This window comes from Hemicordylus capensis, chromosome 1, assembly GCF_027244095.1.
Source record: "Hemicordylus capensis ecotype Gifberg chromosome 1, rHemCap1.1.pri, whole genome shotgun sequence".
NCBI lineage: Eukaryota > Metazoa > Chordata > Lepidosauria > Squamata > Cordylidae > Hemicordylus > Hemicordylus capensis.
Window position 1 is genome coordinate 67,447,594 of NC_069657.1, and position 23,472 is coordinate 67,471,065.

The 23,472-nt window shown below is 42.8% G+C and overlaps 1 protein-coding gene across 23 annotated transcripts in view; it reads left to right on the plus strand.

The window, feature by feature from the left end:
- The window catches only part of RYR3 (ryanodine receptor 3), a 644,727-nt gene that overhangs the window by 601,524 nt on the left and 19,731 nt on the right, over positions 1–23,472 (plus strand). For all 23 annotated transcript variants that reach the window (XM_053280309.1, XM_053280347.1, XM_053280383.1 and 20 more), the window contains 6 exons: positions 2,122–2,313; positions 11,254–11,384; positions 15,775–15,817; positions 18,843–18,970; positions 20,145–20,205; positions 22,281–22,427. In XM_053280309.1, the coding sequence (XP_053136284.1) occupies positions 2,122–2,313; positions 11,254–11,384; positions 15,775–15,817; positions 18,843–18,970; positions 20,145–20,205; positions 22,281–22,427 (702 nt within the window). The remainder of the gene's footprint in view (positions 1–2,121; positions 2,314–11,253; positions 11,385–15,774; positions 15,818–18,842; positions 18,971–20,144; positions 20,206–22,280; positions 22,428–23,472) is intronic.

A 23,472-nucleotide genomic window follows, 5' to 3' on the forward strand; every position in this document is an offset into this window, starting at 1 on the left:
AAAGAGGGACAGAAAGGAGAAAGCAGGGATTGCATCCCCCTCCCACTCAAACAAGCTAGTAAAAGATCAGACTTACTAGCAGCTAGGAAATCTTCCAGAGCAGGGAGTTTCCTCCAGACCCTCCTCCCCTGCCTGCAACTTCCTCTTTTGGTCTTACTGGCTGGAAAAGTTGCTACTCAAGCTGTTCCAGCCAATCTGATTCCTAGGGGGATTCTCCTGGCATTGCCCCCAGGAACAAAGGGGAAACTGTCCTGACCTGATGTGTAGGGAATTTTAAAGTTTTAATAGCCACTCTCCTCAAATAGCCTGCTCTATCCACTCTTGCTGCAAGTGGATTGTTTAGCTAAGGAACCTAGCCCTATTTGGGGGGTTCGGTAAAGCATTCCAATATCACAGTTTCTGCAAATATTAACCCCACTGTATTGTATTGTATTGTATTGTATTGTATTGTATTGTATTGTATTATATTATACATTTCAATACCGCCCAAAACACAAATTCTCTGGGCGGTTTACAAAACAATAAAAAAGCCAATAAAAGATTTAAACATTTCAACAATTAAAATTAACAAGTTAAAACTCAATTAAAACACAATTAAAATACAATTAAAACTATATCTTTTTAAAAGCCTGGGTGAACAAATGCGTCTTGACTGCCCTTTTAAAAGTTGTAAGAGACGGGGAGGCTCTTATTTCAGTATGAAGTGTGTTCCAAAGCCTTGGGGCAGCAATGGAGAAGGCCCATCCCTGAGTAGCCACCAGATGAGCCGGTGGCAACTGCAGACGAATCTCTCCAGATGATCTCAATGGGCAGTGTGGTTCATCGTGAAGAAGACATTCTTTTAAATACCCAGGGCCCAAGCTGTTTAGGGCTTTATAGGTTATTACCAAAACCTTGTACTCTGCCCGGAAACTTACCGGCAGCCAGTGTAGATGTTTTAAGATAGGAGTGATATGGTCTCTCCGAGATGACCCAGAGACCAATCTGGCTGCCACATTCTGGACTAACTAACAGTTTCTGGGCGACATACAAAGGCAGCCTCACATAGAGCGCATTGCAGTAGTCAAGTCTGGAGGTGACCAGCAGATGTACTACTGTTCTGAGGTCATTTATCTCAAGAAATGGATGCCTCACCGCTTCAGCCCCCATAGTTCTTCCATATACCAAGGGGCTAATTTTGAAGCGGGTCGGAAAATAACCCACTTATTCTGAACAGACCTTGCATTACAGAGGAGCAAGGTGAGAGTCTGTGGCAGGTTGGCACTGCTTCCCAAGGTCAAAGAGCTGGCAGGGCAGCCGGAAGGGGAAACAGCTAATAGATTTCTGACTTCCCTTCCCCTGTAATGACCTGCTGACCTTCCAACTTTTCTTCCTCTATTCCCCACCACCACTGGAATAGCCATCCCACAGTCAGTGGACACACTCCCTGTCTCCCCATCCCCAGACAAACCAAGACAGATCTGAAACACCCAGGATCCAGAAACAACAACAGAAACCAACAAATATCCAGGCCCTCACCCTCATTTCCCCCCAAAGTGGCTCCCCCAAAGGGGCAACCCCCTTTGGTGTCACCCCTTTGGAGTCACCCCTTCAGTGGCAGGCCTGCCAGTGGCAGGCCTGCTGCCACAGTGCAGCAGTCCTTTTATAAGCCCAGAAAGATGGCTGCTCTGAGCAGCTGACCCTCAGGAACTGCTGACTTACCCCCTCTGGCCCTGATCCCACACAGACTCACCTGCAGGTCAGCCACAGCCCCACAAGCTAGGGGGCACCCAGGTTGGCAAGCTGACAACAGCAGAAAGTAACCACTCAGGCTCTCACCACTGGGCGGCCACTGTCTCTGGGAAGCAGATGTTAAAGCCTCCTCCTCCTCCCTACAAGGCTTCTGGCAACTGAGCCTCCTGGAGACTCATTAGAAGGCCTCCTGTATTTCATTTCTTCAACTTTCCTAGCAGTTTAAAATGACTTTGCCTGGTCAACAACAGGCCTCACCTACAAGTTCAAAATAAATATGAGACAAAAGAGCTTTCAAATGTAAAAAAAAAATGCTTGCATTTTTTAAAAAAAAGTATTTTGACACCTGGATGCACAGAAATTCCTTATGTAAGCATGTATCAATTAAAGGTGACAGAAGAGCCATTTGAAGAACTGGAAGACGATTCAGATCTATGGCATTCTTTAGATGAGGATGAAGAGGGAGTGGTGTTCTTCGTCTTACAAGAGAGTACAGGCTATATGGCACCAACCCTGAGGGCTCTAGCTGTTGTTCATACAGTCATCTCTTTTGTATGTGTTGTTGGATACTACTGTCTGAAGGTTAGTCATTTCATTTTCTCTTCAACTTACTCAGCAATAAGTCTCTTTTCTTCCAAACTATACACAGCCACTTTTGCATGCATGTGTTGAATCAGGGCTGATTCAACACACAACCTAGGCATATGCACTAGGTCATGAAAAAATTCTCAGGTATGTGCTCCTTTCTCTACTCTTTTAATGTGAACTGGGGCTTAGCTGCATAAATGTCTTTGCAAATATGCTTCTCATGAGATCACTCCAATCCATTTTTGTGGTGCACAAATTGCACAAGTCAAACCTATTTGCATAGACCTTTATGTATATAGGTCTCACTTTACATTAAAGTGTCTATATGTGGTGATTCTATATCCGGTGAAGTACAGGGCACATGTAGGGCTTCCATGGTACAGAAACCCAAGTTTGCTTCTGCACCTCTCTGCTTATATAACCTACATGCCAGAAGTTTTAAATGCAGAACTGTGATCTATGAGTCTTTCTTTATATGTCAGGCATTTTAATATGAATGTGAAATGTTTATTACCCAGTTTTATTTAATCCATATACTTAATCTAAATTAACTGTTCTCCTGTTTTTGAAGATGCTACTGATCTGTAGCATGATCATAGCGTATTAATAACCCTGGGTTCTGTGCCTACGTAGGAGCTTGCGAGTGGACTATCAAAGCTCCTTGAGGCACTCACAACCCGCCCCTCAGGCTCAGTGTGACTGTTCATTTTGGCAGTTGAAGTGCCTCTCCTTTAGTTCCTTTCCAACCGACAAAGTGTTCACCTCATTGGACTCTGTTCCTCAGTTGGATTTAGTTCTGTGGGAAAGAGTAAAACATTAGTGAGATCTTTTGGTTATTTGTACTTTTGGACTAGCTACTGACAGTTCATCTTGGATTTTGGATATTGGCTTTGTTTTTGGATCAAACTGCGTTACGATTTGACATGGCTTGGCTTTTGATTTCCCCATGGATGTTTAAAAAAACATTTAAGAAGTGTAAGAAGTGTTGTGAGAAGCTAGCCTCCACATATCACCATGACTCCTGTTTACTTTGTTTGGGGGAGGATCATAACACCAGGACTAGCAAGATTTGCATGTCCTTCTCCAGCCAGACACTTAAGGATTGGGTGCTCCATCTCGGGGTGGCACTTTAAGAGCAGGCACTTTGCCCTCTGACACTGATGCTGCGGTCCCAACAACCAACAATGTCAGCACTGACTTCAGTATCATGAGAGAGGGTTGTTGTGGCAGCACACCTAAAACTCCTGTGCCAGGTGAAAAATCCACATTGGGAGAACATGTGTTTAAGCGACCAGCAGAGGTTTCCAAGGGTACCTTCTCCATGCTTAACCATAAGAAACACAAGAAGAAAAGGAAAGCCTCTAATGAGGAAATGTCTGCCTCATCGCCTGCGAAGAAATACAAGTCAGTTGACACCACAGCAGCCTCGACTTCAAGAAAGGATCTCCACATGCCCACTGAGGTACAAGTGCAGAGATCGCCTGCTGCCTTTCCATCAACATTATCCCAGCTATCAACATGGAAGCCAAGTGAGTCTTTGCACACACACTTTTCATCACCCCATATGTCAATGTCAACATCCAAGTTGATAGAATCCCTGTGTGTGTTCTCACTGGAGGCAGTGTTGACATCAGTAACCTCCAAGCAGGGAGAGTCTATCTCTATGGCTACATCAGCACTGGAATGAGAGATTCTGTATCCAGTGAATTACACCTGCTCAAGGAGAGCTGTTGCCCTCAGTGTTGACCATCGATGTCAAGGAGGGCAATCCTTTGGATGTTTTGGATGAAGGCTTGGGTCAGGCTAGTACATGTTCATTACTTTCTTTACTAGACTTTACAGAGAGCACTACCTCTGCTTCCATGTTTAAGGGGACTTGATGTGGATAAGGATATGGGTGAAGATTTTATTGCCATTCCTAAAACCCCATCCATGTCCCTACCAAAATTTATTCTCCTGGACCAGTACTTCACCAAAAACAGAGTTTTTGGAATACACTCATTGCAGCCATCACTGTAGATATGCTGGGGTTTGGAGCTCGCCTTCAGTCCTGGAGTGCATCCACTGTCAAAAATTTGGCAAGGCTTTTGAAGCTCACAAGGAATATTGCTGGGCTATGTCCCTGGACTGCCATAAAATTATGGTGAATATCGTTTGTGGAAAGCACAGCAAGCTACCTCCATGGAACGTATGGGAGGAGAACTTGGAGTTTGTTTGAAAGACTCTACACAAAGGGTGGCCCCCTCTTACACTAGGGTTCTGTCTGAAAGGTCTGCATTTAAGACACCAGCAGTGACCAGCCCATTACAACCTCCAAGACCATTAGCTATTTCTAATACAAACTTGGTTCCTGTTACTACATGTCCAAGCCTCAAGCCTCATTCACAATGGCAGTGTAGGTATTATCAGACAAACCAATTAGTCACACAGCATACTCAAGAAATTGCTACTGATAGAGAGATGATGTAATATTTTCTGGGGAGGATTATGATACATCTCCCAAATCTGATTCTGGTTTAGCAATCACAGAGCAACCATCTGATGAAAATGTTCCAGGAACAGCAAGACCATCCATTTCCCCAACAGAGGAAATGAAGACCTACCATGTACGGATGGGAGAATCACTAGGTTTGGAAGTTAAGAAACAGTCATTGTAAATGAAAGATTCTGTGCATCATTACGTCAGCTTTGCATGCTGCTCTCTCTGTTGCGCTACCTAGGCTTCCTGTAATATCAAAAGCTGCACAGTCAGCATGGGACTTTCTAACTTTACCCACACCAATTTCTAGGAGATTGGAAAGTTTATTCAGGGTACAGTAGGGAGGTGGCTCTTAATTGCTAAAACATCCTCCACCTAATTCTCTGGTGATTGACTGTGGACTAGTAATAAGGCAAGTCATCACCACTCCACTCCAGTAGATAAGGAAGGTCGAAAACGTGACAATATGGGACAGAGAGTATACTCCACTGCTTGCCTCTCAATAATATTTGCTAATTATATGTATGGCAAAATATCACCACTCCATTTAGGACTATATAAGACTTTCCAGAGGAGTTTCAAAATAAATTCAGGAATACCTTAGTGAAATCCATTGATGTTATGATACAGCACCTAAGTACTGCAAAGCATTTGGCGGAGACAGAATCCAGATCATTAGCCACTACTGTTTCAATAAGACACCATGCATGGCTTCATTCAGCTAACCTACAGACAGACATGAAAGAAAAAGAAGACAATGTCAATCCTATAAATGACCAGAGAGGAGAGATTATAAGAGATTCTATCATCAATACCAACAAAAGCCCTAGGGGACAAGGAACAAATAGCAGGGATCTCATAATAAACAGCAAGATCAAGCCAAACAGCATATTGGACCACTTGCAGACACCACTGCATCTAGTACAACCTACCACCAGTATCCTCTTGGCTCTGTTTGCACCTGTTTGGCACAACATAACACCAGATGCCTGGGTACTGCACATTATCACCATTGGCTATGACACAGAGTTCAAAATACCACCTATTTATTAATTATTTATTTTATTTAGTGTTACATTTAGAAACTGCCCCATCCAGAGGCTCTAGGCAGTGTACAACAACTTTTAAAAGAAATAAAAACACACAATTGAAAACATAGTGCTAAAAGCAATATAAAAACAATTCAAAAACAATTAAAACCATTTAAAACCAATTAAAATACCTTTAAAAAACAACAACACTTTACAAGCCTTGGAAGGCCAGGCCAAACAAATAAGCTTTTAGGCCTCTCTTAAAGGTCAACAGTGAGCCTAAACTGCAGATATCTGCCGGGAATGCATTCCATAGACCAGGAGCAGCTACAGAAAAGGCCCGGTTCTGAGTCACCACCAGACGTGCCGGTGGTAACTGGAGATAGACCTCTTCAGATGACCTCAACAAGCAATGGGGATTTATGAAGGAATTAAATACAATCCTGCAACGCCTACTCTAATCAATGAAGTGAAGGTTTTATTGGGAAATGGTGCAATTGCCCCTCTGCAGTGGATCTGTTTGAGAGAGGGATTCTATTCCTGTTTAAAATTCTGAAAAGAGATGGAGGTATTCAGCCCATAATGGACTTAAGATGGTTGAACAAGTATACCCACACAAGGAAGTTTTATATGATAACATTGCCGGGTATCCTATCACTCCTTTGCAAGGATAAATGGCTTGCGATATCGGATTTAAAAGATGCCTACTTCTATATTGGCATACAAGAAAACCATAGGAAATATTTAAGGTTCACAGTGGACAATGCAGTTGTACCAATAGGTTTTAGTTCAACTTGTCAAGTGTGCCAAGAGTATTTACAAAGTGCATGAGCACAATAGCAGGCCATTTGTAGATGGAAGGAATAACAGTGTTTCCATTCCTGGATGATTCGCTCCTGAGGGCAAGAGATGAACAAGAGTTACATTCTCAGATAATTTATGTTGTTCGTCTTCTAAAGGACTTGGGGAGCCAGGTAAACTGGAAGAGGGACATATAGGGCTGTGCATGAGCCCGTTCGGCGGCATCTCTGGGAAGTGCCGACTGGCTCTGGTGCCAGTGTTCAAACGGGCTCAGTGGGGCAGGGAGCACTTCCCGTAAGGAGCTCCTTACCTGCTTGACCCCACCCCACCACCTTTCCAGCAGTGGTGTCTGCTCTCCAAAAGGCTGCGTGCAGCTGCAGAACTGTTCTCTACAGCCTCTGTGCATCATTGGCACGCATGTGCTCTGGCCATACGCATGCCAATACTGCTTGGAGGCTTCAGGGAACGTGGCCTTTTAGAGAGCAGGCACAGCTGCCGGAAAAGCGGCAGGGTGTCTATGAGCAGCTAAGGAGCTCCTTACCAGCTTTTAAAGGGAACCACTTTGGTGGCTGCCCAAGCTGGTTGTGCATACCCCTAGTCACATCTGGACCCTATGAAAAGAATTCAATACATAGGAGCAATTTTGGATGCACATACAAAAAGGGCATACTTTTGGAAAGACAGCTGCAAATAAAGAATTTGACACTCTCTTTTGGGGAGCAGCTTGTACAAATGGCACACCAAATTCAGAGGCTATTGGGTCTAATGGTCTCCTGCAATGCCATGGTTCATTATGTGTGTCTCAGGATGCATTCCCTACAGCTGTGGTTCCTCTCTGTCTTCAGACCCAATATAGACAGTCAACAGATAAACCTACGTATCTCTGTTTCTGTCCCAAGTTCCTTGAGATGGTGGATTATAGGAAGGAATTTATTGAGGGTAGTATCTTCTCAGATCCCATTCCCATCTGTCAGAATCATAACAGACACCACCCTTTTGGGGTGGGGAGCTCACTATGTGGGTTGCAAGACTCGGGGTTTCTGGGGAAAGCAATAGAGGAAGTTACACATAAATTTTCTAGAATTAATGGTGTTTCTGGCACTGACATCCTTTCTACCCCTTATTCAAGGAAAGGTGGTTCTAGACAATACTAGTACTAATACTAATACTAATACTAATACTAGACAATACTAGACAAGTGGAACTAGACAATACAACCATCATATCTTACCTAATCAGGCAGGGGGGAATGGTATCCCACTCCCTTTGCAATCTCAGTGTACAAATTTGGGACTGGTACATAGTCCCTCAAGTGTTCCCAAGCAGCCTACACATAAAGGGGGCAGAAAATGTCCTAGCAGACAGTTTGAGCAGAGTGGCATTGGGCCTACAACATCACGAATGGGAGATAAAAATCAATTACTTGGTCAGAATCTTCCAAAGTTGGGGACATCCTGCCTTAGGCCTATTTCCAATAAAAGAAAACAAGAAATGCCTGAGATATATCTCAAGGGCAGGTCACGGGAAAGATTCAGCAGGGGATGCATTTCAGAGGAGCTGGGGGGAAGGACTACTTTACATTTCCTCCCATCCGCTCTTCTCCCCCCACCCCCAGCTCTTTCTGGCTGGTGGGCTGGCTGGAAATCCTGCCCGCTACCTCCTCCCACCCGCCCGCCAACTCCAGACAGTGGCCACCTCCTGCTCCCAGTGGCCGGGCCAGCCCACCGCCCCCTCCTGCTGCCACCTCCTCCTCCTGGCGGCCAGACCATCCACCGCTGCCTCCTGCTTTGGCCGGCTCAATGCCTCCTCCTCCGGCTGCTGGCCGGCATCGCTATTTTCTCCCCCGTCCCCGTCGCTATCCTATCTGGCAGCTGCTCATGAACTCTCATGAGAGCTGCCACACATGGATTTAGTGATGGGTACATTAAAGATAATTAGATAGATAGATAGAAGATACTGTTGAAAGAGCAAGAGGCATCTACTCACCACAATTATGCCTACAAGTGGAAAAGATTTGCTTCCTATGCAGAACACCACAACTTCACACCAGAGTTGGCAACCATAAGACAAGTACTTTTATATTGACTACCCTAAAAACTAGTGGCTTAGCTAATGTGTCCTTAAAGGTATATATAACAGCAATATCTTCTGGACGTAAAGGATGGGATGGCCGTACTGCATTTTTTCATCCCAGTTGCAAAATATTCTTAAAGGGTTTTGAATAACATGTGCCTGCCAGTTAGGCAGCCCATAGAGCAATTTAGTCTTTCACTATTCCTGTCAACATTGATGGAAAAGACATTTGAGCTAATGGCGACCATGTCTTTGAAATTGGTCACCCTAAAGGACATCTTTTTAGTCACCATAATTATGGCAAAGAAAGTTAGCAGCCCTAACGTTGGATTCTCTATACCCAAGTTTCTATCCCAATAAGGTGCTGATGACAATGAACCCTCTGTCCGATTTTCACTTTAACCAATATATTGTTTTGCCTACATTTTCCAGAAACCCATCCATGGCATTAGAAAAATCATTGCACACCTTAGATGTGTGTAGGGCACTATTATTCTATATGGACAGGCTATTGGCTCAGCAAACAACTTTTTGTTGCATACAAAGGCTGGACTAAAGGTCAACCAACTTCATACCAATGACTAACTGCTTGGTTGGTGGAACCTATATCTCTAACTTAGAAGATACAAAAAGTAGAGCTGCCACGTACTCTCAAAGCATATTCTGCTAGAGCTTTTGCAACTTTGGCTGCACATCTGTCTGGAATACAGGAGGAAGACATCTGCAAAGCCTTCGGAGCTGCTGTTTGTGAGACATTATGCAATTGACATATGCTCTGCTGCAGAGGCAAATTTTGGAAGAGGTGTCTTGAAAGGGGACTTGCAGTAACTTCTTCTCCCTCATCCTGGGAAAGCTTGCTAATCATCCAGGATTGTGAATGTCCTACAGATAAAAAAGTTGCTGACCTGTAACTTATGAGCTGCAAGTGATTAATAAGACCCTCCCATCCTCTCCATAGCAGAACCTATTTTTAAAAATCTCACTACAAGATAGATGATCGTCCGGTCAAGGAGGTCATCTAGGAACCAAGGGAGAGACGCTTCAACCATCAAAATGAACAGTCATGCTGAGTGGAAAGGTGGATTGTGAGTGTCATGAGTAGCTTGGATATTCCACTTGCAAGGTCCTGCACAGGAGCAGAACCCAAGATCATGAATGTGTATGGATCACTTACAAATAAGAAAATACAGGTGAACAACCTATTTTTTACCATCACAAATTGTCCTTATCAAACAAGATACCTGTAATTACACAATCTCATCTTACTCTTAGAATCCTTGTAAATCTATCACACATGCCAGTTGCAACTTCAGCACTGATTCCAAAACGGGGTATCAAATTAGGCCTGTGCAAAATTATTAGGCCTGTGCAAAATTGAATCGGTAAATTCAAAGGGGTTCTAAGAGAGTATTAACCCAAACTTTGCCAGCGCAGTTGATTGGACTTCTCTGACCCCTTCACAAAAATTCAGAGCTTTCCAGAGCTCCAAATGGCGGTATGAGGTTTTTTGGGTTGGGTTTTTTTTTAGCAATGGGGGGAAAGCCCATCTTCTGCCCGCCTGCCTGCCCTGCATATCTCATTGTCAAAAAATAAAAATAAAATAAAGTTTTAAAGCCCCCCCTTTTTTTTACTCACAAGCAGCTCATCAGCTGATTTCTGGGTTTCTCCTGTGAGTCTCTGGTATGAGGTAACTTTCCCTCAGACTCTCTGATGTTACCTCACTTCCCCTGCAACTCTCTGTTGTTGTGTTAGTTTTCTTCTGAGTTCACAGTGTGTATCTGAGGTTACTTTTAAAACTTGTTAAATATTTTGTGTGATCCTGATCCCGATCCCAACCTTGACTTTGAGAAGGGTCCAAATGACCCCAAACTGATGTTTTGGGGGGTCAGATTAGATTGGGTCGTACCTGCTCTCGTCTTTTGCACTCATGCAAAGGCCTACTATTGGTCATCCTGTAATCTTCTCAACCTCAGCACCTGTTCTTAAAAGCAAGCCTTTTTTTTTGAAGTTTTGAATATTTGTATTAAATATTTATTTATTTAATACATTTATATACTGCCTATTATATATTATTATATACTGCAGTATTATATACTACCTCTCCAGGCAGTTTTTAAAAAATGCCAAAAATTTAAAACCAACATTAAAACATAAATAAAATTAAAATTACGAATCAGTAAAATTTAACAAAAAGCCTGGCTGAAGAGATGTATCTTCCGTTGTTTCCTAAAAGCCACCAGGGATGGAGCAGCTCTCATTTGAGAGCCCCAGGGCGACTACAGAGAAAGATCATGTTTGAGTCATCCCCAGGCAAACTGGTGGCATCCTCAGATGAACCTCCTTTGATTAACTTAATAGATTTCAGGGTTCAAAATGAAGAAAGCATGCTCTTAAATACCCTGGTCACAAGCCATTAAGGATTTTAAAGGTAATAACCAAAACACTATTATTATAAAATGTTATATTCCAAACTTTAAGACATTTGTAAACACCTAGTTTCCATTGGAGGTACCAAACCATTAAAACTCATTTAAATATATTCCCCAAAAGGTTCCCTTAGTTGTTTTCAAGCGGGAGAAGGATATTGCAAGGAAATTGGAATTTGATGGTCTATACATTACAGAGCAGCCTTCCGAAGATGACATTAAAGGACAATGGGATCGCCTAGTGATTAACACTCCGTAAGTAACACACTTTGCACTGCAGTAGTGTGGTAGAACTGTGACCTACCCCAAATATTTGTTTGTTGGTTATTTCCCGTGACACCACTGATATAGGATATTATGTTGCAAATTTTAATTGCCACCAATCTAGACTGTTTTAAAAGGGTATTAGACAAATTCATGGAGGACAGATAGCTGTATCTGTCCATCAGGATCTGAGGTGGCATGCCCCTGAACACCAGATGCTAGGGAACACCAACAGGAGGGATGGTTGCCCTCCATGTGTGGGCTTCCTAGATGTGGCTGCTTTGCAAATGCATGAGGAAAGATGCTGGGCTAGATGGGTCTTTGGCTTGATGCAGGACTTAACGTTCTTTTTAGTGAATATTTTTCTTTAGAGTTGATATAGTCTCTGTCGATATTTCTGTGTGCTTGCTCTGGTTTGCATTACCTTTTCCAAATTTAATGGCTTAGATACTGTGCAGAGACCCTGGCAGGGATCCAACCTCAGCCAGCCCTGCCCTACCTGCTGCCTCCAGGCGTTATTGCTGTGGCTGATGGGATTATTAATAGTGAGTTCCAGTCTGAAGCCTCCAATCTAGGGATGCACAGTATCTTTCAACATTTAAATGGGCTCTTTCGACATTGAAATGGGCCATTTCGAATGTTTTGAGCTTGAAATAAAACAACCTCTAAATAAAGGGCCTGTTGTTTCACTCTTGGAACAGAATAACCCTATATTGATTGAAACATTTTGATGTTTCAAGCACCATTTTGGAGGCCTGCTTTTTCCTTGCCGATTGGATTTCTGGCACTGGCTTCTGAGTTGCTTGCAATCTCCTTCTTGGTTGGCCTGTTATACAAATCAAGTGTTGTCATCATGGGCAACTGTACCTCCATTGGGTGGGGGGAGGGAGGGGGGATACAAAAGGGAATTTCAAAATGCAGTCAAAGGGACTGAGGGGCAGAGAGAGCCTTTATGCCTCTCTTGAAGAGGATACATTAGGAGAGGGGGAAAGCAGGTTTGATTTTGTGGTTTTCTTTTCTCATCACTGGGTATAATATGCTATATAACTATCTGGCTTTGCTAGATCTCAGATTGACTTGGGTGCCTGTCTTTCTTGAATTGTGGTTTTGATTTGTTTGTGAGATAAGTGTTGTGGCCAGAAATGGACAATGGCAGCTTTCTCTGAGTGTGTAATATTTCTTGGTGATTGCTGTGATGAGCACCATGTCTGGACTTAAGACCAACTTGTGCTTCACTCACTGCTCTGGTCTGCAATTTGCATTGCAAGGTATATTCAAAGTGTCAAAATGTGGCTGAAGTTGCTCTAGTTGAGCATATGGCTATGTTTGCTGCTAAGGGTGCTGCTGTGGCAGCTATTGCAGTGCTCGGAATGTAAGGAGTATAATTGTGTGTGAGAGAGCAGGAACTGCCAATGATGGCTGGAAGTCGATTCTGGGTCAATGTATTTTGGTGGGTTTTGTTGTTGTTTTTTTGTCTATTTGGAATGTGTTGGAAATGTGTGTTCTGTGTTGGGAGGGGCCGAGTCCCTTTTATGTGTGCTTCTGTAGTGTTTTTCAAGGCAGGGTTGCAAAATGAATTACAAATTGCAATGCAAAACTTGTGTGCACTCTGTGAGTGCAGCTTGTTCTGGCCATAGGGAATAAATGAGAAACTCAGAACACCCCATTGCTCCCAATGGGTAGCTCCTAGGGACACCAAAGTGGGTTGTGTGGTAGGGCATGATGGGTGCTACCTATCACCCAACCCACAAAAGAAATGGGCAAGCAGGAGATTGTTAATAAATCTAAAGATTCCCCCAAACCCCCATAGGATCTTTTGTGGGTTGGGTGGTAGGTAGCACCCATCATTCCCTACCATCCAACCCACTTTGGTGTCTCTAGGAACTACCCATAGGGAACAATGGGATGTTTCAAGTTTTCATTGTTCCCTTTGGCCGAAACACTCTAAAGGTTTCGAGTTGTTTCTTCAAAATAGCTGGTTCGACTTGATGAAACATTTTGACCATTTTGCATTTCCTTCAACCATTCTGCATTTGCACTTTGCTCAAAACAAAATGTGAAATCCAATTCGTGCACATCCCTACTCCAATCTACCCCACTCTTCCAATTTTCTGCACAGCTTTTCATTAGACCCTGGCTTTGTTTCTTGATCTAAGTTCCTTATAGTCTTCAACATTTCTGGTGCATGCTAATCAAGTTGGTGGGAAATTTCTGTCAGTAGAATAAAAACAAAAGCCCCTATAGAAAAACCAAACTTGAACATGGTTAAATTGAAGTCTGCTACTGTGGTTGCCAAATGGAAGGCTCTGCATTCCAGGATCTGTATTTAGCAGACCTCTTCCTCCACCCCACCCCACCCCATAACCCTTCATACTTGCTTCCGGGATGCAAGAGCCAACCGGCAAGTTTCTGTTTAGATTGTGAGCCCTTTGGGGACAGGGATCCATCTTACTTATTTATTATTTCTCTTTGTAAACCGCCCTGAGCCATTTTGGGAAGGGCAGTATAGAAATTGAATTACTATTACTACTACTACTAATAATAATAATAATTAATAATAATATCATCTCACTTTCATCTGATGTGCTGGCGAAGGTAGGGTGTGTTGATGCATGTTGTTAACAAAGCAAAGTGGATAATAAAGTTGCAACACATTCCATGTAAATGTCTGCCTTTTGAGTTTGTAGTAGTAAATAATTTTGAAAGCAGCAACATAGCAATATTGAGCAGCTGTTCAGCTACAGAAGGCCAATTGCTTCCAGTTTTCACAGTTAGGCTCCATTCCTATTTTGCTTTGGCAGCATGGCTGCTTCCCACACTGCTCTAGTAACGTATGCAGTGGGGAGACTACGTGCAAGATAGATATGACATTACTTCCCTATTAGTGCTGTTGGCTCCAGTGACTGTTAGTGTGAGAAACAACCACATCATATTCTCTTCCTAGTTGATCCTACGCCTTGCCCACTTGCCAGAGTTCTGCAGACAAGTTAAAACAGGGCTAGTGCCATTTTGATTTATGAAAAATCCTGGCATTCTTAGTACTCTCAGCTTTTCTGTTGTTGTTGCTTCTGCTTAAACATTGATGCTGTTCTCAAGAGTACCAAGACCAGGCTAGGGCAGCTAAGCACGGGATTGGCTGCCCATGAGAAAAGTTGGGAGCTGAGTGGCTCCTGCCAGTGCTGTGGTGGCAATCCCACCTGCAGAGCCTGCCACTTAGCGGGTGTTAAGGGCATGAGTGTATCCTTAACTCGGGCTACCTTCTTGTGTGTCAGCACCGGCTGCTCCCAGCTGCTGCTGGCACAGGAGCGAGCTCCCAGCCATCGCTAGGGGGAACACCACAATGCACTGTGCACTTGTGCAGTGCATTATGCGATTCCCAGAGGCCAGGACCATGCATCCCAGCCCCCGTACCTCCCTGCTGCCTAGAGCAGCAGCGGACCATCTGGGTGTGCGATCCGTGTACCCAGACCCAGCAACCAGATCATCTGTGGGGAAGGCGAGCTTCTGCTGCCTGCCCTCAAGCCCTCTCACATTACTGTGAGAAAGGGCTCAATAATTGTTGATACTAGATTAACTGTATTGTCAGTCATACAATATGGATCGAGTGTGTTTTGAACCACCCCGTATCATTTTAAAGTTTGGAAGCGAGGTAGAAACTAGTAAAATATCAGTATTGTTTTTGAGAAACATGCAAAACTGAACTGAACTAATAAAGAATGGTTTTGATGCAGTCTAACTTATAATATTTCCTTGCTAAAAAAAATTCTTCATTTGGCAAACAATCCATGGCAGAAATAATATCTAGACTCAAGTGTAGTGAAATTAATGTTTTGGAAAAGTTAATAAGTATGTTGCAGAAAAGTGCTACTGTATTTTACATCACAGCTGGCAGGAGCTGTTGAGAATTTTGTAACCTGATTTAATCCTATGGAGAATAATTTCATAGTCTACATTGTACTACAGGACTGCACAACTTTGGCCCTCCTTCAGATGTTGGACAACAATCCCCATAATCCCTGACTATTGGCCACTGGCTGGGGATGATGGGAATTGTAGTCCAACAACAGCTGGAGGGCCGAAGTTTTGCAGCGCTGTTGTACTGTGTAATGATGGATAAAAGAACAGTATCACTTATTAAATGTCAATTTATTGGTGATGAGGCAACCGCAGAAGAAAAAACAATTCAGTATTACAGGTGAAGTCCAGTTTCTTCAGTACTACAGAAATCTACCCCATTCATATGATGCAAAATTCTGCCCATAGATCAGCAAATAAAAAGCATCTGCCTAATGCAAACTATAATAAAATGCCAACCTAATACTGTACTTTTAATGGATTTTGCCTAATTAACTTGACATTCTCATTTTCTGTATCTATGCAGATCTTTTCCTAATAATTATTGGGACAAGTTTGTAAAACGAAAGGTATGTTCTTTAAATAATGGTTTTTGAATGTTAAGGTGAGTGTGTACATAGGTATGTATGTATATATTTGTGTGTGTATATATATTGTGTGTGTGTGTGTGTATAAACATTGGCTGGCTGACATGATGTGCCTTTTTAACATCTTCCTTAGAACTTAGGGCTTTGCTGCTGCAGACTGAGCAGCAACAATGTCATTGTAGAGCACTAGCAGTATTGTTACCAGGATTACCACACTTTCCCCTATTCATGACAATGGAAATAAATATAGTACTGCCGGTTCTCTACAGCAGGAAGACATTGGAACTGTATCTCATGTCAGCCATTAAAATGCAGTATGGTAAGGTATACTTGTTACAGTATGTGAAGAAGCAGGTGTAAGATGAGTTCAGAAGGCCACAATTCACTGCAGAACATGTGAACATATAGCTAAGCCCAAGAGGCTAGTGTGGAGAGGAACCTTCCACTGTTCTCTTAAGAAAGAAGAAGCATATGGAAGCAGACGCAAAATAAAGTATCCTCCCTATGCAAGATTCAGCTTGCTAACAGGCCTATCATTTTCACCAGTTGTTGCCTCACACACAGAGGATGACATGAGGTAAGATCTTGGCTGATGCCCTGTGTGAAGTGGGGGCCAAACTAGACATTACTTTAAACATACTGAGGCGCTTCACACGACACGTATGAAGCACCTGACGGGGTTCTGTGGGAAGAGCGGGCTTAGCCCGCTCTGCCCACAGACAAGCAGCTGCTCATAGCTGGGCGGCCGGCTCCATCATGGAGCCGGTGGGGGCTGCGGGGATCAGGGGCTGCACAGCCCCTGGATGTTCCAGGGTGCCCTGCGCACCACAGAGACACACAAGCAACCAAATGAGATTAACGGAGCGCTCACTCCATTAACCTTATTTAAAGGGAGGGAGAATTAGGCAGGCTAGCTGCTTTGGTGGTTCCCACGATCCTTGGAAAGCGGACTAAGCTCCCTTAGCCCGCTTTCCAGTGATCGTGGGAATGGCCTCACTGTTGTCTAGTTTGGAGGTTTTCTCTCTTTAAAATAGTTCTTGTGCAAGCCTTGATCCAGGTCAGGACCACATCACATGACAGAGCTAATGGATGTTTACCCTGTGTCATTGTCTGCTGAAAATCCTCATCAAGCTGCTTTAGATCCCTGAAGGTGCTATTTGCTTCAAAGGGACCTTTCGGCAGAGGCGTAACTATGGGGGGGCAGGGGGGGCACGTGCCCTGGGCGCCATCTTTTCTGGTCACATGGGGGGCGCCGCCATGACCAATTTTTTTCAATTTTTTGTTAATTTTTTGTTAATACAAATGTTTCCTGCTCAGTGCAGCAGTGCTGCAGCAGTCAAGGGAGCACGTCGGTGCCCCCTTCCCCACGAGCGGTCCCTTCCGTGCCGCCTGTGCCCCCCGCACTGGCGCCTGGCGGCCAGTCAGTGGCCTGGCTTGGCAGCGGCGGCGGGCGCTTGTGAGGAAAAACCTAAGTATAATGTAGTATGTTGGGGGGGGCGTGGTGGGGGGTGCCATTTCAGTGCTTGCCCCAGGTGCCGTTTTCCCTAGTTACGCCTCTGCCTTTCGGGGGCCCACAGAAGCTTTTGGTGGGACTGGTAGGAAAGCGGCATGGGGATAAAACAGCATCTACCTCTGTTCTGTGATCTAGACTAGGTCCCTGTGTGGCTGTTATTTTAAAAAAGAGAAAACACCACCCAACATATACAATGATATATTTGACCTCACATCTAGTTTAGTCTTTTGAGTGGTATGTAGAATGTATCTCAGAATCCTCTGCAATACACATGTTCTGCAGCTGAAAAAGGAATGTCTAAAATGTTCCCTGAAGATAAAACATTTGAAAACCACTCTCTTGGGAGAACTGCTGCTAAAGTGACCACTTGCAACCTCACACCTACAAGGGTAAGGGGATTGCTGGTAGCCTGTCAGCAACTAGGTTGGTTGCTGCACTCCCTCTTCCTGGCACTACTCCCTTGCCTCATGATTCTGATTTTTTCTGAAGGGGGGATTGTGGCATCTAAGGCTTTGTTATCCGTATGAGGACTTCACTAGCACTCCACAAAACTCAACACTCCTTTGCAGTCCTCCAGTTCCAGAGGGTCCTCTGCCTGCTTGAGGAAAATTTCCCATTTCCTTATTTGTCATCACACTACCATTCTATGAATGGTTTGCTGTAGTACTTTTTGCTCTAGCATCTCAGTCTTGTTCTCCATTACCTGAAAAGGCTGCCTACACATAGCCTCCTTCCTTGCCAGAAGCCACGTCATACAGGATGTCTGTAGCCATAATTATAGGGTCTGGCCTCCACAGTTTGTACTCCTGACCTGTGTGCAGTCTGCGCGTGTGTGCGCACACACACACACACACACACACACACACACACACACAGCCCCTTCATTATACTGTCTATGGATTTTGGGCCATTCTCCTTTTCATGAGATTCTGCAAAAATTCAGACTTTCTGCTCCTTCCTGCCGAATATCCTTTCCAGCCAGACACTTGTGATCTTCTTGCAAGGTTTGTTTGGTGTCTTTGTTCTGTATTTTAACATCCTTCATGCATCCAAACTGCCATCAAAAAGAGAAATATACTCATTGCATTTTGTCTGGTTGAACTCTAAATTGCGGTAAGTCACATAGGGAAAAGCTAGCTGTGATCTCCAAGGTGTACAGCGAGTGGGGATAGAATACTTTGGTTTCATTTCTAGGCTGGCTAAAAAAAATTCCCTACCTATTGTACCCACAATTTTTTTTTGCAGCCATTGTCTTTCTTGGGACACACACCTCTTTATAAGAGAAGAAAAACATGCCATCAATTTGCTTTAAATTACAGAGACACTTTCAGATAATGGCTTTTTATGTGTTTCAGTTTTTGAATGCCTTTCCCCCCAACTGTCTGAGCTGTCATTGTTCCAAGAGTATCAACCCTAGAATACTAAAATGTTACAAACTCTGATAAATACTCATTAAATGAAAGTGGATGATACCTCATCTCTTTCCCCTTGAAGGTTATCAACAAGTATGGTGATTTATATGGAGCAGAACGCATCGCAGAACTCTTAGGTCTGGACAAAAATGCTCTTGACTTCAGTCCAGTGGAACAGACTGAACTAGAGGAAGCAACTCTTGTTTCATGGTATGGTTTGGCCTTTAAACTGCAACAAGTATAACCACAGCTGATGAGAGAGAAAGCAGTGTTAGATGGTTTAGAAAAACCCTATATTAACTGTTGCTTTATACGAGTACTTCTCCTCTATGGATTGATGTACCAGTTAGATGTACCTCTGGAACACAGACATCTCACCTTCTGGTAAGATGTCCACTCAGTTTGTTGTTGTGAATACAACAGCATAACAGAATAAAAAGGATACATGAGTAATTCACACATCTGAGCGTTTCCTTTTAAGATCCAAACTTGCCCTGAAAAATACTGGGGTGGTGTGATGGGGGAGAACAGGGGAGGTGAGCATATGATGCAGCATAGAAAAAGTCTGTGAAGAAATCCAGAGAGCTGGTCTGATGCACAGCAACATAATTGCAAATATATCATACCTGAGTATGAACAAAGCAATGCTTTTTTATACAGCTGCTTGGATCTGAATGATGATGATTGTTTATTTATTTATTCATTCATTCATTCTATTTCTATACCGCCCTTCCGAAAATGGCTCAGGGCGGTTTACACAGAGAAATAATATATAAATAAGATGGATCCCTGTCCCCAAAGGACTCACAATCTAAAAAGAAACATAAGATAGACACCAGCAACAGTCACAGAAGGTACTGTGCGCTGGGGTGGATAGGGCCAGTTACTCTACCCTTGCTAAATAAAAAGAATCACCACATTAAAAAGGTGCCTCTTTGCCAAGTTAGCTTAGTACTCTAGTGCTGAGTACCTGCACATAACTATAATATTGTTGCTAAAATATAACCTTGCTGTGACTGGTGAATGTTAAGCAATAATGTGTAAAGAGAAAATAGGATTCTTTCATTCTCATTACAGGTTCATTTCTTTGGCACAAGTCTGGGAGAGGTATAACACAACACGTATTAGCCACAATATTACTCAAACATATAAAATTAATGTGAAATACATCTACAGAGTAATCAATCAATCAATTTTTATTGCGGTCACAGACCAGCATAAAACTACAGAGTATAAAATATATTCTTGTCTTCATGCTGCTTGTCTTCTTAACCAACACACCTCCACAAATTTGAGGAACATGAAGATAAATGTGAAGAAAGATGCTTATGCTTTAATTAAATCATGTTGCTGACATCAAGTTCAACTTATTTTGTACTTTTAGGTTAAGTTCTATTGATGCCAAATACCATATCTGGAAGCTTGGTGTAGTTTTCACTGACAATGTAAGTATACAGGAAATATTTTTCAGCTATATTATTCTTGTGGCTGGTTTGCATAGTGCCTGGGTGAGTAAAGAACCAGCCTCCTGCTCATGCTTCCTCCATTACGACGTGTACAACCTTTGATATTCAATTTTTGATGTCAACTGGGGCATAAATGCCTGCATGAGTTGGTGCTGCTCACAACTTCTATTAATATCTTTTTCATGGTGGAAGGTTTGAACAAGTAGGACCTATTTAAGCAGACCTCGTTTCACATTAAGGGTTATATCTTTTTTAAGGCAGGGTGGGGGGAGAAATATGACCCGGAGGCTTAGTCCTACACTTAGTCTTCCCACATGATTAAACTTCTGTGCGTGGTCTACATTTTAATCCCATTGGTGTAAAATATGAAGGCTGCAATTAAGTGATGGTTCCAGAAAAGACCTGCATGTGTCACACATAACTTTAATTTTCCGTCAGTTTTTAAAGATGCTTGTCCTTCAGTATTTACATGGGGTGGGGTGGAACAGTAAACAGTAGGAATAACAGTAAACAATTCTAGTGCGTTCACATTAAAGTGTATTCTCTAGATTGAAGCCCAAGCATGGATTTAACATAACGTAACCAACATAACACTAGAACCAGGGGTCATCCCATGAAATTGATTGCCAGGAAATCTAGGACCAACAAACGGAAGTACTTCTTCACACAACACATAATCAACTTGTGGAATTCTCTGCCACAAGATTTGGTGACAGCCAACAACCTGGATGGCTTTAAGAGGGGTTTGGATAACTTCATGGAAGAGAGGTCTATCATCGGCTACTAGTTGGAGGACTATATAGGCCACCTCCAGCCTCAAAGGCAGGATGCCTCTGAGAGTACCAGTTGCAGGGTAGTAACAGCAGGAGACAGGGCACGCTCTCAATTCCTGCCTGTGGCTTCTAGCGGCATCTGGTTGACCACTGTGTGAAACAGGATGCTGGACTAGATGAGCCTTGGGCCTGATCCAGCAGGGCTGTTCTTATGATTTGGGGTTATGGAAAAGAACATTTGATCATTGCACAAAACAATGGTTAACTGCAATCCTAAGCAGAAAGAACTAAAATGAGAATTTAACTTCAATGGCTGACATTGCCTGGCTGCAGGAATAGCATCCCTGCTATGGAAGTGTGGGTGTGCATGCATGGGGGGGGGTGTATGTCAATTTTCTCCTCTCCCCTTGGAAATGCTCCGAGCAATGTGCAATTATGCTGAAGGAATGGATAGTACTTGATTGGCATGGGATTTGATGAGGTTCGCCCTAGGAGGGAGCGTAGAGATTGTCTAGGTGACCAGGAATAGAAGCCTGAGGGAAACACTGAACAAGCAGTTGGACAGATAGGAGGACCAGCTAAGAACTTATTAATGGCATGGAGGGAGTCAAGGAGGAACAGATTGCCAACTGTATCAAAGAGAACAGAGCAGTCAAGATTAAAAAGGAGCAAGAGACTTGTGGATTTGGCTATGAGAAGATTATCTGTGATCTTGATATCAGTTTCAGTGGAGTGCACAAGGTGGAAGCCAGACTGGCGGGGCCCAGGAGTGAAGTTAGAAGAAAGAGAGTCGGGACAGCAAGAGTGAACAGCATGCTCCAGAAATTTGGAGGCAAAAGCCAAGAATGAGATCAGCCAGTCTCTGAGTGAGGATAGGCTGAAAGGTTTTTGTTTTGTTTTGTTTTTGAAGAGTGAGGAAGATGGTATGTTTTGAACACAATGGAGAAGAAACCAGAGGGATAGGTCAAGGATGTGTCACTATAGACAGCATTATTTACTGGAGCAGTGTCAAGCTATGAAGAATCAAAGGACAAATGAGTTCCTGAATTCATAGAAGCATATGATTTACATAAACTTGCTGCATCCCTGTAATTCTGTTGAGCACATATTTATTAGAATCCATAATAATAATTTGATGTGATCTGCTTATAGAACAAAATGCGCGTTCTTGAATTACAAGCATTTTGTAAATAAAATTTAATTAAAGAATTATAAAAAGTATAATACTTGCAAAATCCATATATGCAGTTGGCTCTCCCTGACAATTTATATATTCTTCAGTCCTTCTTGTATTTAGCTTGGTACACAACCATGTCTATCCTTGGCCACTACAACAACTTCTTCTTTGCTGCTCATTTGCTTGATATTGCTATGGGTTTTAAGACACTGCGTACCATTCTATCTTCTGTAACCCACAATGGCAAACAGGTAAGTTACAGGTAACATAATGGATATCCTTAAAATGAAGTCATCCACTGAAAAATTATACTGTTGTCAAATAACCTGGAATGCCATTTGCTTAAGCAACAATTGACAACCATAATGTTGCTTTCAGATATATTATTAAAAGTCTGATAAAGAAATACAACATTATATCCTAGAATCAGATAATAGCCAAACCTCACTATATAAATAAAACTAGCCTGTCAGCAATAATGACATGCTACTTTTATGTTCAGGAAGTTGTTGTACATTCAAGCATTTGCAGTCTACAGTCTATGGTCCAACAACAGATTCATCACACAAAGCTGCAGATTGTGGCTGACATCCAGACTAATGTTGCACTAGTGTAATGAGAAGGGTCATGCATGCACACAAGAGAAGGTTGCACAGCTGCATGGCTGGCCACAGCTGCATAATCCCTTGGTCTCTCTCAGTCAGCTTGCACAAGTATTGCATTTGCGCAACAAAGGAAGGAGAACATGATGCAGATGTCTACTTCTTCATCTGACTGCTTAAGTGCATCCTATTATGCTAGTGCAACACTAGTCTGAAACACAAACTCCCAACTTAGCACAATTAGCTAGTGCAAGATCCTCACACTAGTACGTTTGCACAAGCACAGCTTGGATGTCAGCTTGTGAGTTGTGAGTCCTAATCTTCGAAAGAGGACATTATATCTTAGGCAGAAGAAATATTTATTTAGGTAACTCTTCTTTGTATTAAATGTCAATTTTAACCAGTCAATAAATTCATGTTGTTTCCAAGGAAACAGGCAATTTTCTATGTACAACATTTAAATCCAATCACTTCTTTAAATTGCACTATTCCACATGCCCTTCACATGATATAGAAATTTCTGTACTGTTTTTTGCCCTGATCTAACTCTAGTTGTGTTTTAAAAGGGTAATTACTGCCCAAATGTTGTTGTTGTTGTTAATAATTCGATTTCTATACCACCCTTCCAAAAATGGCTCAGGGCAGTTTACACAGAGAAATAACATACAAATAAGATGGAACCCTGTCCCCAAAG